This window comes from Drosophila tropicalis, unplaced genomic scaffold (genome assembly GCF_018151085.1).
Source record: "Drosophila tropicalis isolate 14030-0801.00 unplaced genomic scaffold, ASM1815108v1 contig_878, whole genome shotgun sequence".
Lineage (NCBI taxonomy): Eukaryota > Metazoa > Arthropoda > Insecta > Diptera > Drosophilidae > Drosophila > Drosophila tropicalis.
This window is the reverse complement of record NW_027173374.1, coordinates 11,970,618-11,988,802: the sequence shown is the minus strand read 5'-3', so window position 1 is coordinate 11,988,802 and position 18,185 is coordinate 11,970,618. Positions and strand designations below refer to the sequence as shown.

The following is an 18,185-nucleotide window of genomic DNA, read 5'->3' as shown; positions in this document are numbered from 1 at the left end:
GGATAATTAATAATATTAGGTCAATAATTATCAATAAAAGAGCACTTAGTTAACTACTCGATAGCCTAACCACTGGCATCTTTACTGCAGGGGAACTGGAGGAACGAGCTGACTCAATGTGGTCTAACGTTTTACCTCTCGTTAACCAGATTATCCACATCGGGATTTCGTGGACGGCGCTTCATAATGTCAGCTTCGGGTCCTTCGTAGGCCAGCGATATGGCAGGTATCTGCTCGTCATTTCAAATCAATTCAAAATTATGCATTATACAATGGCTAACAATACTTAATAGTTAACAAGATCATCATAGATTTTGGATACAATATGGATAATATTAAATTTAACTTGCTCGACGACTTAATGTTAAAGATTACAATGTAATATACTGATTTAGAGAGGTAAGAGGTGGGTAGGGTACTAAAACTTACCATGTCAGTGCCCAAATCAATGCACAGAATTGTCACGGTACCCAATGGCAGTGGAATATCGCACAGGATGAAGGCCAAGAAGGGAGAGATTTCGGGAATATTGGAGGTCAGAGTGTAAGCAATTGATTTCTTCAAATTATCGAAGATCAGACGACCCTCCTCGACACCAGTCACAATGGAGGCAAAGTTATCATCCAGCAAGATCATGTCAGCAGCCTGATAATTAAAGAAAATCGCAAATTAATTACCCCATTCAAAGAAATGAGTGTTCATTAAAGGCAGTTACCTGCTTTGACACATCGGAGCCGGCAATACCCATAGCAACACCAATATCAGCTTTCTTCAAAGCAGGAGAATCGTTAACACCGTCACCAGTGACAGCCACAATGGCTCCCATGCGCTGGCAACCCTCGACAATGATCAGCTTCTGCTGAGGCGAGGTACGGGCGAATACAATTTCGGTGTGATAACGCAGAATCTCATCCAGCTGGTCGCTTGACACATCACGCAATTCAGCACCGTGGACAACAGCGGCCTTGGCCTCACGTGGATTAACCTCGGACACGGGGATATTTAGACGCTGGGCAATATCCTCAACGGTTTCGTTGCCTTCCGAAATGATGCCGACAGATTTGGCAATAGCTTTGGCAGTGATGGGATGATCACCAGTCACCATGATGACCTTGATACCGGCAGAACGGCACTTGGCCACAGCGTCGGGGACAGCGGCACGAGGAGGATCAATCATGGACATTAGACCGACGAAACGCAAATTATCGATGGGGAAGTTAATATCATCAGTGTTGAACTTGAAGCCGGAAGGATATTTATCAGAGGGCAGCATAAAATCGCAGAAACCGAGCACACGCTCGCCCAATCCTCCGAGTTCCATGTAGGCATTGTTGAAAGCCTCCTTCATCTCCTCGTCCAGTACTTTCTCTTTGCCGTTAATGAAAATGGTAGAGCAACGCTCCAGAATACGTTCGGGGGCACCCTTCATGACAAGCAAGAAGCGTGGATCGCCAGAATCCTCAGTTTCGTGAATGGACACCTGATACTTGTTGGTCGAATTGAATGGTACTTCAGCAATTTTCTTGTTACGCTTGCGAATGTTCATCACATCACCCAAGGCCAGTTCCATGCACTTCAACAGAGCAGCTTCAGAAGCATCACCGCTGACCTCCTTCTTGAGGACGGGCACACCATCCTGACCTCCTTTGAACTCAGCACGATTACAGAGAGTGGCAATGCGAGAGAGCGCCTTGAATCCAGGGCTAGTTCTATCGTATTGAACACCCGACTGATCCTCAGTGGTGTCGGCCTCAATGATTTGGTTATCAAACCACATATGGGCAACCGTCATGCGGTTTTGGGTGAGAGTACCGGTTTTATCGGAGCAGATGGTTGAAGTGGAGCCAAGGGTCTCGACAGCCTCCAAGTTCTTTACCAAACAATTCTTCGATGCCATACGCTTGGCAGTAAGCGTCAGACACACAGTTACAGTGGCAAGCAGACCTTCGGGCACGTTGGCCACAATAATACCGATGAGGAAAATAACAGCATCCAGCCAGTGGTAGCCCAAAATAAAGGCAATCACGAAGAAGGTAACGCCCAGGAACACAGCGACGCCGGTGATCAAATGGATGAAATGATGAATTTCCTTGGCAATGGGGGTTTCACCGGTATCCAGACCGGAAGCAAGGCCAGCAATACGACCCATTACGGTGTGATCGCCACAGCTGATGACGACACCCTTGGCAGTGCCTTCCACGGCATTGGTTGAGAAGAAGGCCAAGTTCTTGGTCTCCAGGGGATTCTCATGGGTGAACTCGGCACCACGCGACTGTGGCTCCGACTCGCCGGTCAGCGAGGAGTTATCGACCTTGAAGGTACGTGCCTCAATGATGCGAATGTCAGCGGGAATTCGATCACCGAACTTAACCTCAACGACATCGCCCAACACGAGATCCTCGGCGCGCAGCGTCAGTTTCTCGCCTTCACGAATAACAGTGGCGAATTGGGGCACCATGTTCTTGAAGGATTCCATAATCTTTGAACTTTTCGATTCCTACAATAGGCAAATACAATAAAAAGTTAAAAATGCGCGCCTACAATGAATAAATACTTCACAAGTCTCACCTGATAGTATGAGAAAATACCCGTGACAATAACGACAGCGGAAAGTACAATACCCAGATACAAGTTATCATCGGCTGGTTCTTCGCTGGTACTGGCCTGGATAGAGTAGGCCACAAAGCACAGAATAGCACCGATCCACAGTAACATGGCGAAACCACCAAACAGATTCTTACAGAATTTCACCCATTCTGGGGTCTGCTTAGGTGGCGTAAGAGCATTTGGACCATCGCGTTCCAAATTCTCCTTAGCCTTGGCATGACTTAGACCCTGTGAAAGAAAATCAATCAATTATATGCTTCAAAGATGAAATTGCCAATAGCTAAACTCACATTTTCGGGATGTGTCTGAAAGCGCTGATACAATTCCTCAGGAGAGATTTTATGATGGTCAATATCCAACTCCTGTTTGAGATCATCCAAGTTCTCCTTCTTAGCTGCTTTGGCCGGCATTTTGCGTCTTGACTATGAAGAGGAATATTAAATTAGTTAAGATTAATTGAAGTTCCAAATGTTTAAGAGAGAGTAGAAAAGAGACCCAAAAGCCGATACAAAAATCGATTTGCCAAGATTTGTCTTAACTGTGCTGGTTAAAACCGTTCACCAATATAGAATTAGAAGAAGAAAGGGGAGATAGGAAGTAAAAAAGGTGTGAGGAACCTATGGCTAATCCATTACTTACCAATTAAATGTTACACATTTGCTTTAATTGAGTCTTCCTACATACATATGTACTATATACGTTAATAGATTAGTTAGAAACAAATATTTTCCTATGGTATGTAACGCCGCTTGAGCGTGAGAATATTTTTATTTGTTGCTCTAATCAAGCTACATTGGCTACATTGGGGTGCAAAACATTTTGAATGTGAAGATCACGTAAATGAATTGAACAGAATGAAGAACACATTTATATATAGATAAATAAATGTTCATACGTAATGTATACACAACAAATGTACACAAAAGAGAAACAAAACAATGATATATATGTAAGTAAAATAAAATGAAATAAAAGCTTAATGAAAATGAACATTTGTTTGATGAATTCTACATATATGCAATTACATATATCAAACGTGTATTCTATTTGAATAAGTAAGTTTTTTCGTATACAGTGACTTTTATTTTTACCAAACACAAAAACTGACTGACCTCGGTAGTCTAGCGAAAATTGGCCAATGAATACTCAGACAAAATATAGATACATACATATAACAACAAAAAATAAATAAAAAAGAATCCTAGGACCAGCTGTCTAGTCTAGTGCGCTTTTTTATCTCTTTCTCTACTTATTTGACGTCACAATTAAGATTCCCAAAAACAGTTCTAAATATACATATCTACATATGTATATAATATACGGACAACAGCAAATGTTCTCTTTACTTGGCAACAATATATTCGACTATCGACGGATATTACTCATAGTTATTGCATAGATTCTTAGAAATAATATGCATGTTAAGAAGTAAACGTTCTAGTTAAAACATTTGCCTAGATGATGGATGGATTTGCGTTCGTTTCTATAAATCTAAAATTGCCCTTATGGCAGAATTATTGGCCATGATGATTTTATATTTATAGATTTTTGGTTAATATATTTAAATGTCAAAGACCGTCTCTTAAGAGAAGGAGAGGTAAATGCCAGCCATTGGAACTATGCCCAAATCAACTATGTACATCCATTAATATATGTATGTATGTATGTATGTATATTGTATAATGTAATAAAAAGCAAACGAAATGAAAGTATTTTAAAATTTTATGAAAATGTTAAATGTTAGTTGGAAAAATATAAGAGTTTAAAAACAATTAAACATTAAGTGAATGAAGAAACGTAAAAATGTATAGAATTCGATTTACCTTGTAGTGGCCATCGGCTGTGCGATTGTCGTCATCGGTTGCAATAACCGTGGCGACTCGATAAGAGTCAGCTCTCCCATGCTATGTGGGGCAATAGGGTTTGGTTTTTGGTTTTTTGGGTGGTTTTGATTGATGATTTTGATGTTGATGTTGATGTGTGTGGACGATGAAGAAAAACGGGAAGAAATAAGTACATACAAAATCAAAAATGACAATAAAATAAAAGACAAAAGTATAAACAAATGCATAGACTACAAATACAATATGCGTATAAAACTTATGATTATTATATGTAGGTATGTAAAAATATAAAGAATTATGATAAACTAAAGTTTAGCAAATTACTCTGGGTTTCTTATATTATGGAAAAAAATATGGTACACTTGCAGTCATAAGTATTTGAACTATACGCTCCTAGCATTATCATTAGCATTATTAGTTTTGCTTCTTTTTCTAAACTTGTTCATGGCTTGATTATTTCTGTAATGGGATAAATGACCGCAAAAGCCTTATTTAAGTCTCATAATACATTAAAAGTTTTGATTGAACCGAGTTTAATCAATAGAATCTAAATATTTATGACGACCAGTGTATAATGTATATATTTGTATACACATATGACTCTGCGAAGGCTGCAAAATAAATAGGCCAGTGTTATCAATCCGAAAATAGAATGATTGAATGAATCAAAGTTTTTAAAATTTTTGGGTCTGAAATTTACGTTAAATTGGTTTAAATTTAATAAAATGTATATCGCATTATCTCAAAGGGAAAAACATTTATTTAGAAGTTTCAAAAATAAGCAAAGAAAGTAGAATTTTTGTTGTTTGGCAAGTCGCGTTTGTTGATTATTTTGCTTATCGCATTTGTCTGTCGGACTGACTCACATTATGGCAGCAAACAATGGTCGAAGAGAGGGCGACGCACTAACGTCAGCAGAATAACAATATAAATATTTTTTCTGCTCAAGACCAACAAAAATAAAAAGAAATCGAAAAACCGCATGCAAAATGAGAATCATACTATATGTATGTAGATATATAAATGTATGTATACTACTAATTGAAAAGAGCATGGGCAATCAAATCAGAGGCAGAATTTTAATTAATTAAAAATACAACAAACAAATTTTTTTTTTTATAAACATTTTGAGAGGGCAACATCAGGAGAAGGCAAACCTGTCGCGCTCTTTCGATACCGGCTGCTTGGGACTTCGATCTTATATGTGTAAGAATATTACGCTTTGTTTGTTTTTTTCTTCTATTTTTTTATTCCTCACGATTCTTCTTGATTTATTTGTATGTTTGTTTGTATTCCGAAGAGTGGGGGATCGGTTTGGTTTGACTGTTTGTACTTTTGGTGTATAAGCTTTTGGGTTCTTATGACAATTTGTATACCCTTGCAGTGAAAATATTATAAAACTGAACACAGAATAAACAAGAATGATGACTGCCTGATACCTATAACAATTATATATCAAATTAAATAACTTAAAGAAAAATATTTTAAACTTGTATAAAAATGCAATTATCAGACAATCTTTTGGATTGTTTAATATCCCTTTATATTTAATATGTTACAACAACTGCAAGGGTATTTGATGTTCGGTATGCCGAAGTTTGATTTTGTAATTTTGAATTTTTGCTTACGCACTTTTCGAAACTAACGTGGCTTCTCTCTGTGGTTATTTAGTAGCTTCTGTTAATAATCTTTACGTTGGTTTCGTTTCGATATTGATTTCTTAGGTTTTTCGTTTTAAATCTATGATAAAATGGTAGGATTAGTATTAAGTTGTAGGTTTTAAATTAACTTAAGCTTAATTTTCTATATAGTATCTGTATGTTTGCAGAGCAAAGTGCAAACAATTGTTAACATTGAATGTTTGAACGCGATTTCCCTATAGAAAGTAATTTGAATTGAATTTGAAACGGCTTAAACTGTTTTTATGGTTCAATTCACATGAGACAAAGAGGATTCAAAGTAGCTGGGGGTGGTGGGTGGTGGGAGGTGGCAGGTCGGTGGTTTAGTTTTTTATATTTCGGTTGGCCTAGCATTAATCTAAAGCTGGGAACATTGTGTCGCAGTGCTGAATGAATAGAGGAGGCGATATAAATCAAAATGCGCACAGAGAAAAAGCTTACATAAGTGCGGTTAGTATAGAAACATACAGAGGCGCACATTGCCAATTAGACGATCACAGAGATATACAGACATCCTATACACATACACATACACACTCTATGTCTGTGTACGTATGTAGGTATGTGTACCTCCAGCTGTTTTCCCCATTTTGCGCGAATTTTGCCGCAAATCATTTGGCATTTGAACTTGAATATCAATTTACAAAGCAAATAGACCAGCAAACAGCAAGTATATGTATATTATACATAGTATGTGCAATGCACAAGTGGCGGATGAGTGATAGAGCAAGATAGCAAGAGTAAGAGCAAAAGAGATACAAAATTGACACGCTAATTGTTCAATCAATGCAAAAAATTATCTGACATACGTGTAAACTTGCGGGCGTAACCGAAAATGAACAAATTAAGTCACACACAAAAGTCAATTGTATGTATGAACGTTGTTGGTTTTTTGTTTTTTAATCCGAGAGAAAATGCATATAACAGCAGCTTTATTTGTGTGCGTGCGGTTTAAACCAGTTTGAAAACCAGAACAAAGTGGATCCCAACCACTTCCACCACCCACCCCGAAAACCTAAGCCCTCAACAACAACAGGTGTAACAGATTGAACAGTAACACAAGTAACAAGAAGGGAAATCACGTGAAAATTTCAAATATTCCTTGTCTCTGAAAGCAGCTGGAAACCACAAATACATACGTACATAATGTATGTACATATGTACATATGTATGTACGTACTTATCTCCACAAGTTCTTGATAACAAAACACAAAGCGCAGTTATGTATCTTGATATCTATGTGCATACATCAAAGTGTGGCTGTGTCTGAATTAGAATCGTTGTGTGAAAAGACTCAAAACCCCCATATGGATTCATGCCCCACAAAAAAAAAGGCTAGAAGTGTTTCCAGCTTTAAACACGTTCGTTAATTTAAATAATTTTTCGAATCTGTTGGGTTTACTTTTTTAACAATTTAATGCTAATTGCCTGCTTATTAGTTTCATCTTTGGCAACCTACCCCCCCAGCAACCCATGTGTTAGGTTATTTCGTCTTTCATTGTTTCATTACAAAGTTTTTGTTATCACCTTTTCTGGTTTTTTGTTATCCAGGTGATAGAGACAAGACGACGACAACAAGTTAATCACTTAGGATATATAAGTGCAAGTGCACGCAATCTGAACATGTGAATGAGAGCGAATTTTTTGCTTAAAGGACATTATATAAGGTCAAAGCCGAATGATAACTTAAAATATACATACGTATGTAAATTAAATAAATGTGTAATAAATTTACAAAACTATCGCATTTTGTATTTTACCCACCTGAGCACTCATAATGATTTCGCAAGCTCTCAAAATATATAATTTGACAAATACACTAAATGTTTAGCGATAACAAAACGAATTTACAATTTAAAAAATAAAAACCGTTTAACAATTTAAACAACGTAACAAAAAAACAAAAAAAATAATAAAAAACAAAACTAAAAAACAGGAAACTGTAATGAGAAACAAAGCAAGGGAAAATACAAATTTTATCGATGTTTATGAATTTTGTTAAATGATTCTGAATTTCTTTCTTATGCAACAATCTGCAGAGAACTTCAAAAAGTATCAACTCTGCAGCGTTACGATAGTACGCAGACACTGGAAGGTTAAGGGATGGGGATGGGGATGTGGATGTGAAAGGGGGCTGGGGAGAAAGGAGATTAAGCGGCAAAGCAGCAAGTGGACTGCCAACCAATTGGAAAGTCAAGGCATACAATATTGGAATGGATATGTAGGAACATGGAAGCATGCAAACAGACTGGAAACTGCAGGCCATGGCAAGATGCGAAATAACGGCACATGACACAAGAATCACAGAGGGAGAAAGAGAGCCAGAGAGAGTGAAAGGTAGATAAAGATTGGGACTGAGAATGAGAGAACTACATAGAGAGAGAGAGAGAGGGCGAACTTTTCGAAATCAGAGATTTCGAGTGCACTATTATTCATTTCGAAATTGAGCACAATCTGGCGGTAAACAGCGCAGCGAGAGAATCATTTTTTTTTTTGAAAAGCAAGGGAAATGTAATGTAAGAGGTTTCTAGTATATTTCCAAGATTGAGGTTTTTTTCACTTTTTTTTTTTGATATATATCGTTTTTATGCTGCTGAATTATGAAATAACCAACAGTGGGTGGTCGCTCCCAACGACCTCCCCCAAACATTCTATATCCCATTTCTACATTATAGAGCCCACTCATGATGTTTGTGTGGGGTGGCCAGGAAATTGCTGCTATTCCAAAATATAAATCGCGACAATTGAATCTAAACGATTTCATTGCCACAAAAACTACGTCAGATGGATGTTGGATCTATCTACATATGTACATACATATGTGTGTGGATATGCAGCTATATGCATATCTGTCGGTCGCCTAAATGAAAATACATACAAAAAACTAATGCTTTAGGTCATCTATAGAAATTTCGTTGCACTTTCAGAAATTTAAAATTTCAATATTTTTTACTTTACTACTTTATCTTTCTCTCCCTCTCTGTCTCTCTCTCTTTTTCTCTCCTGTGTTAGTTGCAAATGTATATCCATTACGTTGGGCATGGAGTTTTCTTCTTTTCTTTTTTATTTTGGAAAAATCGATTTTGTACAAGGACGTTTTCGGGTCGCTTTTCATGGGGGGGGCCAACTGCTACTTTTGCAGCATATATAGAAGTTATTTCCCAGTTTGTGGGTTTTTTTTTTTAAACAAATTTTCTACCTTTTACACGTTGGGGGATATTACACAATATTTGCGTATGCAGATTCTGTTGGGGGTTTTGAAGAAAACTACCCCGTTTAAACAATAGTATCGAACTTTTGAAACTTTTTTCTTTTTTTTTTTTGCGCACTTAATATGTTTTGTTAATTACTTTAACTACAAATCACACACGTTGCGTTTTTTTATTTTTTTGGCTCGTTAAGCCGTATTCAGCTTTAGAGATTCCGTTTTTCTTCTCGTATCCTGATTTTCCACTGTCCGTGTGCTTCTTCTTCGAGTTTATCGATGATGCACAGTTATTGTGTAAGCAGCAGCGCACACCAGCGCAACGCAGGCGGCTACGAAGCGGAGCAGAGGAGCTGTACTAGTACTAGCACACTGGCTGTACCACCCGACAAATACGAGAGCTCTTTAGTAGCTGCTACAGTTAGACCGACCTTCCCAGTTCGGTAACAACGCTCGACTGAAAATTTTCAGCGTGCCGCGAGTGGATAAGCTTTCGTAGAACAACGGAATGGCAGCGAAAAGTTCTAACCGCTTCGAATTCGACGTCGAAATGTGCTGGTGACGCGCTCTGAGCTTTCTCTTGCTCACCAAAAGATATTACACCACCCCCGCCACCACCTTCCACCCGGTAAAAACTTTCGAACTCTCAGCATAGCGAAAAGTATGGCAGTGTGACAAGTGAGGAAAAGATAATGGTGGAGAAGGAGAAGGAGGTGGTGGAGGTGGAGGAGGATACACAGTGGGACGAGTGCTCCGAAACTGGAGCAGCAAAGGCTAAGCCTCAGACATGCGACCAGGGGAAAGAAGAGCATTAAAGAGAGCAGCAACTCTTAGGGGTTGTGTGCTGCGCAGCCCGTCTTTTGCCTTTGTATGTAGTGCAAAGGAATGTATGTCAGGCGAAATATATGAAAACGACAGACGAACGAAATTTACATAAATTGTATAACGAAAACAAGGCGTATGATAAAATAAAAAGGCACGCCATGACTATTCTCTACCATAAGCTTGGCCATTTTAATCGCCCATCGAGAACTCCCTGCCGCATGACGTCACTTCTGTAACAGAGTGCTTCCAATTATTCATACACAAATGTGTTTGGAGTATCAGTTGTCAGTTGTTGAACAAACCCTGTCAAATCTTCCCTCCCTTATTATATTTCTATATCGTCATCTTTGTATGTATATTTATTTGAGATTCGTGCTGTTTACCTAATACACTTCACTGAGCAAAATATAGAATGATGCTTCAGGACATGTTTAATATTCGCTCGGACAGAAGTTAACCAGCTCATACATACACTCAACTCGTGCACATTTATTTCTGTTCTTGGTCTTAAGTCTAGTTTAATTACATGATATTGGAAACAGACACACACGCATACACACACACCATTATAGCCAACTTGGCCTGACAAGTAACACAAAACGACAACAGAAAATCAATAGACTAGACTAAATGCCAAACGAATGTGTACCAACTGACATACAAATGTATACTATGTAATATGTATGTGTGTATGTAATGTGTATGTGTGTGTATCTATACATTAAATCGTAAAAGCTGCGGAACAGTTACTAACTATGTAAGGGGATTTGGAGCAAGCAAGAAGCCATGAATAGTGGGTAGTGGGCTTTGGGTTGTCTTTGGGGGGAGTATACAAAGCAATTTCCAAATGCCAGGGTAAGAAAAGACTGCTTAATTGAAAACCACAACAGCAACAACGGCAAAAAAAAAAAAAAAAAAAAAGGTCACCACAGGACGACGATGGCGATGAAGATTACATACAGAGATTTTGAAGGTTATTGCGTAATCTGTAAAAGGCTACAACAAATAGCAAATGCAGTTACAGGAAACGGAAATAATTTTATGCGACGATTATCAAAGAATATTGAAGTGGTTAAAATCAATTCAATTCGATTTTAGACCACTATAAATTGTGATATTACTTAAGGTCTACATTTGGTTTCGTTTTTATGTCAAAGGATTCTATCAATGACATAATTTAGAACGCCACTTAATTAGATGACAACTTTCTAAAAATACTTATTAAAACGTATTTTTTGTAGTGTAAACTGTTTCGGTTAAATTTGTAGTTGAAAATTTGATATTTTTAGGACTCTGCAAACCTCCTTCTGGTCCCTTGAAAAGGGTAAAACTAAAAATGAAGCTATTAAATTCCATTTATCGATTTCTTGTAGTGAATTAAATTTTGGTTATACAACTTTTCTTTAGGATGTAGAGCCGAAATAGCTTTTGCCGTCGATTATTGTGCCCCTGTGCCTCATTCATAGCCAAGGGCCAGGACAAACAAACAAAACATGGTCCCACTCCTTTTTGAGTGGTCGCTTCGCCGGCGCTGGAGGCTCCTAAATGTAAACTGAAGCGGCAGTTGAGATGATTACACATCTATCCCAGTTAGGATACAGTTATGTGGGTCTCACTTCTTTTTGGTTTGAGATGAACGATATGAAGTAATACTTTAAGTATTATTCCTGCTTATGTAAAGTAAAAATATATAAAAAGTAAAAGTTCAGCTGACAATTGGTCAACTGACATACCAAAGTATCGGCGTATTTGTATACATATCTATCGGTCAGTGTATTTAAATGTAATTTGACGTATACAGTCGCCAATATACATACATATGTATATAGAGCCCATATCATATTCGATATCGAGTCTAATGTAGTGACTCGTGGATTGTTGTTTATCAATAGGGCACCACATTCTTCATTCCTACTGTTTCTGTTACGTATGTACATAAGAAGTAAGCTCTATTTTTGTATTAGTTAAACCATGTTGCGTAAAATGATTTATAAACATTTGAAATATTCAAAGTATTTATCAATATGGGGCAATTAAAACTCCAAAGCTAAGTTGCTGAAATGCAAAAAAACAAACTCAATTCGCATGCTCTTAAAAACCTTGTCTGGCATATGTTAATTGTCAAAAAGAGAACTAGAACAAAAGACTTGAAAACTTAGAGGACTTGCATAATGCCTTTTTTGATTTTCTGTTCTTCTTTTAATTGCGTTCATGACCATGGCAACTGTGAGAGACACAAATCATCGAGTAAAGCATATATACAAATATGTACATATGTGTAATCAGCATAAATGGCTGATATATAGAGCTGACTAGATTTCGTACTTGAGCATTGATTAAAATGTGTGTGTATACATATATATGAATGGAAAGCAGCCTCAACGGGCCTGCACCGAGAGAAAGTTTCCATCTTGTTGTTACTAGTTTATTTGCATCTGAAATGGTTTTAGTGTTTCATTTTTTCGCTCAACCCAGTGTAAATTCATAGTATGATGCCATTTGGACACTGGAATAATTTGCTAGTCTAACATCTTGTCGCTATTCGTAGGCGTTATGACAATAGATTTATGAGTACAGCGAGCGCTTAATTTGCGCTATTCATCCATCTCCAAGTAGCTGAAAAAACCTTAGAAGTCGACGACGACAACGACGACGTTGACTATGAAGACGAAGGAAAGTCAGTCGCCTTGTTGAATGAAATGCCCCGGAAAAAACCAATTGTTATGCTGCGTTTAATTTAGTGGAGCAATGGAAATCTGCCAGGCAGTCAACCAGTCGGACAGACAGTTAGACAGACCGACAAAGAGACAGACTGACCAACTAACTGACCGCCAAAAATGCCTGACAGGGCATTCCAAATCCCCAGAAGGCAACACATTGTGGGCGGTCAAATCTTTCGTTTTGTGGCTTTGAGTTTCAGCTGGGTAATGCGAGCAGTGTGTTGAAAATGGAGCAATAAATTCTAATCAAAATTAAAATATACATAATAATAAAGTAAGCAAAGTAACTAGATACGTACACACACACATATACACATGAGTGTGTGTGTGTGTATCTTTAGTATAACAGTCGCGATTTCTGTAGTCTCACTCAGCGCGTGTGCACACTTAGTCTTGTCATTGTCATTTGGATATACTTATTATATAAATTTATGCAAATACATATAAATATAATAACCTATTCCATATATGTATGTAGATGAAGAGAGACAGGATGCACGCTTGCAGATTTTTATTCTAATTCAAAATTCACAGTTGCACCTGCTAAAAACAAGGGTGCATTGCAGCTAGATTTATAGTTTGGTTTTGTTTCTACTGGCTACTGAAATATGAGTGTACTGATACTAACTGAAAGTTTAGACATAGAATAAGAAGGCCAAAGATGAGACAGATTCTCTTCAATTAAAGTTTTCTTTTAACAATTTTTTCTTGGCTGAAAAACACATAACATATTTAAATGTTTAATTATCCTTGGTCATTATTAATTATCAATTCTCATGCATTAAATAAATCCCCGATCATAGAGACTAAATGACCAATAGGTAAATCATTTTGATGAATTAGGGCAGTTTATGCAGTTTGTAGATCACAAAGTGATTCAAAATATACGATCAGTAAACTGGGTGGTTTCCAGCATTCAAATTTATCAAAATCGAATAGTAGCACATATGTATATGTTTATTCATTAAAAGTAATTCCACACCCACCAATAATTCTATTTAATCTGACAAAAATACGGCATTCTTTATAAAGCCAGGGTAAATTATAAACAATTCTACATATAAAAAGACATTGATCATTTTGAGCAAAGTTTAAATAGATTTTTGCTTTCGTAGGTTGATGGTTGTCTCTGACTGTATAAAGTACTTGTGCTTTTCGCGTTTATCGCGGTTATCTGCTGACGCCATTGACCAGCGACCAAATACGCAAACCAGTTTACTTCAAGTGCCTAAAGAACGCCAAACTAATTAAGCCTGTTGATATTGATTCGCTTGTTATTATACATACATACATACGTAACAGTGCGATAATTATTGAACAAATCAAAACCTAAATTATAAAAATGAATGGCCAAAATGTCGAGTAAACAAATTTGGGGAAAAGCTGTCTTTAATTTGTTTGCATTTGCTTTGGCAATGCGAAATGTTGCAGATACGAATGCGAAAGAATACAATATGTATGTATGTATATATACAGACAAAAGCAGCGGCGTCACTGTAACCGTCACCAACAGCAGCAGCAATATGTGTATTAAATTGTATTTAAATTAAAACAAATTACGAGCAGGCCGTGCAGGCAATCATACATATATTGTATGTATGTCGCGTAGTGTAAATAAGTGACAGCAATTGTTGATATTGTCGTCACATATGGATGACATTAAATTAAATAAAAATTTATTGTGACGATTTAGTAAGAATCAACACACACACACTGGCCACAACAAACATAAAGTGCGAATAAAAAGATGATGGGATATACACGAATTGACTCCATGCACAATTGAGTTACATTTAAACAATATATGTACATACATACATATGTACATATACATATGTACATATGTACATATACCTATGCATACCATCGTCTAGTTTCCCGAGCTATAAGATACATTTTATATCTAATTTTCTATTCACACATACACACACAAAAACTTATATGTTTGCAATAACATATCCAGATTCAGCGAGTGGTGTGGAAAATTTTCAAAGAATTTCCAAACATAGAAGGGTACTCTCAACAAAGTGAAATTCTAAAATTAACAGATTGTTGCAAAATTCATTCGTTTTATAATATAATCTCTTATAAATCCTTAAAAATGTGGTTTGTTGTCTTTATAAAGAAATAGATATAAGCAGCCAAAAGGCAGATTCTTTAGGGTGACTAAATGGGATTTATCTAATATTAACTTTGGTAAGTTTGTTAGGGTATGTAAACTTCGGCTAGAGAACTAATAGTATACGCTTTATCCAAAAAACTTAAATTGCAATAAAATTTGATTTCAACTAGTTTGAACGAGATTTATTTATTTATTTTTTAACAATGCTTCTTTAAAACGCTCTCTCTCACTCATTCACCCCGCATCGATAGATCTCAGTATTCAAAGAGCAAAAAATTGACTTATCGAGGTCAACAGTTTTCCATGAGTTCCAAGCATGAAAACTCTTAGTGTATACATATGCTAGATGTACATATTTATATCAATAAAGATGATTTTGTTCAGGTTTTCACCATACACTTAATAAGAGAAAAAAACTAAAATTTTGGCAGTTATGTCATTTCCTTTAAAGCTAGACGAGAATAATTAACTTTTAGACTTCCTCCCACAACATGAATATCATAAGAATTACGGTAATTGTTCACTTTTCTCAGGATGAATATTTGTGCGTGCCTCTAAGTGTGTGTGGGATCACAATAAGTTCCAGTTTAACTCAGCTTGAGACAGTTACAAGAACTGCTTTAAACCGGCAGCCAAACTTAAAAACTCGCCACTAACAAAGGGTCTTTTGTATATGTGCAATAATGACAAATGACACAAACAACACGTTGGTAGCCTTCGCTGTTTTGGCCTTTCCAGCAGTGAATGTACATACATGTGTTCCATGACACCGTCTCAGACAAAAACTATATCCCAACGACGTCAGCAGTTTGCCGTACACACTGTCTCGGGGTTCAAATCGTTTGATCGATAAGTTCTGACCACCCACCAACCAACCAACCCACCTACAGTTAAGGTGTTAACAGCCTAAGAGTAAAAATAACTCAACGACTCGACCAAAAAGCCTAATCTACAAGTGTTGTCATCTGATAAGCAATCGTTCGCAAGGCAAATAGAAACGGCAGCCAGTTACAGATACAGTCGCAGCAAGATAGATACATAAATGTTTTATATATATATATATGTATATATATATAAATGGATACTTATAAATATATAACGAAATGCTCACATGTTATGCAATCAAAACAGTTAAAACTTTTCCGATTGACGTAAGCGTGAACAGTGTAAAATATAACATAGACCTGCATATAATCGAGAATCAAGGAGAGAAAACGAGTGTCTAGATGAGGCTAGTCCTTGAAGAATATCACAACAAACAAATAGCTTGTTATGCCCAAGCACTTTCTATTTCAAAAATTTAGTATTAAAAGATAACTCTCAATAAACCCACACAGTTGCCAATTGAATGGCAATTTTAAAACTCATGCCATATTGTCAGTTGATTAGATTTTTTATTGGCATATAATTGAATTAAAACGGGCAATATTATTTTGCTGGCACGCTTTGATTGCTTTGCCGGCTGAAAAAACAAGTGAAGTAAAATCAAACAAGTCAGGTTTCTGGTATTTTCCAGTTGTAATTATTATCAGAATTTCTAGTTGTCTGTTATATTTATTAATGCCGACAAACAAAACAGAGGCAGACCCAGCCAACAATGTGACAGAGCCCCGTCCCAGCTAGACTGTGAATTGTAGATAGCATCCAATGATTATATCAATTTTAAGTGTAGATTAACTTTACTTCTGAGTAATAAAACTTTTGGCTTTAATATAGAAAGAGGGCTGAAAGAGATCTCTTTCGCAAGTCTAAAATTTAGCTTCAACTGCCCTTTATCATTTTTTATCTAGTTCATTATCATCATGGTCGTATGGCAAATCTACTTGTAGATACACATAGTAAACCTCATCCAGATTGTAGTTTCTTGATTTTTTGCTGTGCTTTTTTTCTTAAATTGACTTAAATTGAAGGCACATGACTCAGCATACGAAATGAAGCTGAAAATGGACGCAGAGTAGAACGGGTTCGGGTTGCCACATAATTCTGTTTTGTACTATGTAGCATGTAATAAAGAATTGAGAATATATGATCCACTTTTATTTTAGTTTTTAAAGATTTAAAACATTTTTAAACCACACAGGCTTAATTTCTCAAGTTTTCTACGCTAATTTATTTCAAAAATCCATCATTGAATGATTTTACACCACTGTGCGATGCTGATTATAAATTATATTGCATACTTCTAGGCTGATAAGATAGTCAAAATTTAATTAACTTTAAGTCTAAAATGGATTAACATTGCTCTTCATATTTCTGTTAATTAATTTTTGAGTAGATATGTATGTATGTATGTATAGGGCATAAGTTCCTTTAATATAGGTACATATATGAACATTCGTATATTATGAATTAAAATGTGTAGGTGTGGCCTACCCCTGTCAAATCGATTGGACACAATAGAAGTAAACATATGGAGGAGAGGTTACGATTGGGAGCATTGTTTGTCATAATTAACATAAAGAACCCCAACCTCCCATGAGGGCAACTCATTAAAGTTTTGCAATATAATTAGGTGACGTCATTAATAGGTTGGGGATAAAAGATAATACAATAAAAAGAGGATAGTAAAACGTTAAAAAATTTGCATACAGACTTATTTATGTACATATGTATGTACATATGTGTGTGAGCACAATTTCTACCAATGACACCAATAACGTTAGAGAAATTAAGCGAAAAGCAAAAAAAACTACAAGGATGGATATGCCAATACATTAACCTGAAACAGATGAAATTGTCGATTGTTACAAGAACTTGGCGAAGTGGCGCGGGTGTGGAGGTGTGGCAATTGCATGAGACAGCCATCAGGCAAACAAAATTGTACCGGTTATGTAAGCCGAAAAGTGGAAATTTTCCAGACGAAAAGAAAGCTTTTATTTCCATGCGAAAATGTATAAAAAAGAGAGTAAAATTTAAATAAATTAGAAACAGAATGAGAGAAGGCTGTTTTCCAGTCGACCTACTGCGCATGTCCAGCGCTTAAGGGTTAATCAACAGAAGCAGCGACAGCAACAACAACTGCCTGAAACGTGTATTTGAAGGTGGCCAGCAGCAAGAACCGAGCCGAGTCTGTCGAAAACGAAGTGCACACCTGGGAGAGAACCAGATATGTAGAGAGAGAGATAGAGAAAGAGAGATATAACAATTGAGAGAGTCTGTAAGCCATTCTCTCTTCCACTCGCA

The 18,185-nt window shown here is 36.7% G+C and overlaps 1 protein-coding gene across 8 annotated transcripts in view; it reads right to left on the bottom strand.

The window, feature by feature from the left end:
- Atpalpha (sodium/potassium-transporting ATPase subunit alpha) overlaps positions 1 to 18,185 on the bottom strand; it is a 29,503-nt gene that overhangs the window by 10,535 nt on the left and 783 nt on the right. For 3 of the 8 annotated variants that reach the window (XM_068301489.1, XM_068301487.1, XM_068301488.1), the window contains exons 2-6: positions 4,431 to 4,511; positions 2,898 to 3,029; positions 2,569 to 2,835; positions 716 to 2,497; positions 430 to 645 (exon numbers count right to left, since the gene is read on the bottom strand). In XM_068301489.1, coding sequence (XP_068157590.1) covers positions 430 to 645; positions 716 to 2,497; positions 2,569 to 2,835; positions 2,898 to 3,029; positions 4,431 to 4,511 — 2,478 coding nt within the window. Of the gene's footprint in view, positions 1 to 135; positions 231 to 429; positions 646 to 715; positions 2,498 to 2,568; positions 2,836 to 2,897; positions 3,030 to 4,430; positions 4,512 to 6,083; positions 6,192 to 7,894; positions 8,071 to 9,329; positions 9,789 to 18,185 lie in introns of those variants that run through there. The other 5 variants (XM_068301491.1, XM_068301490.1, XM_068301493.1 and 2 more) reach the window with 5 other exon arrangements.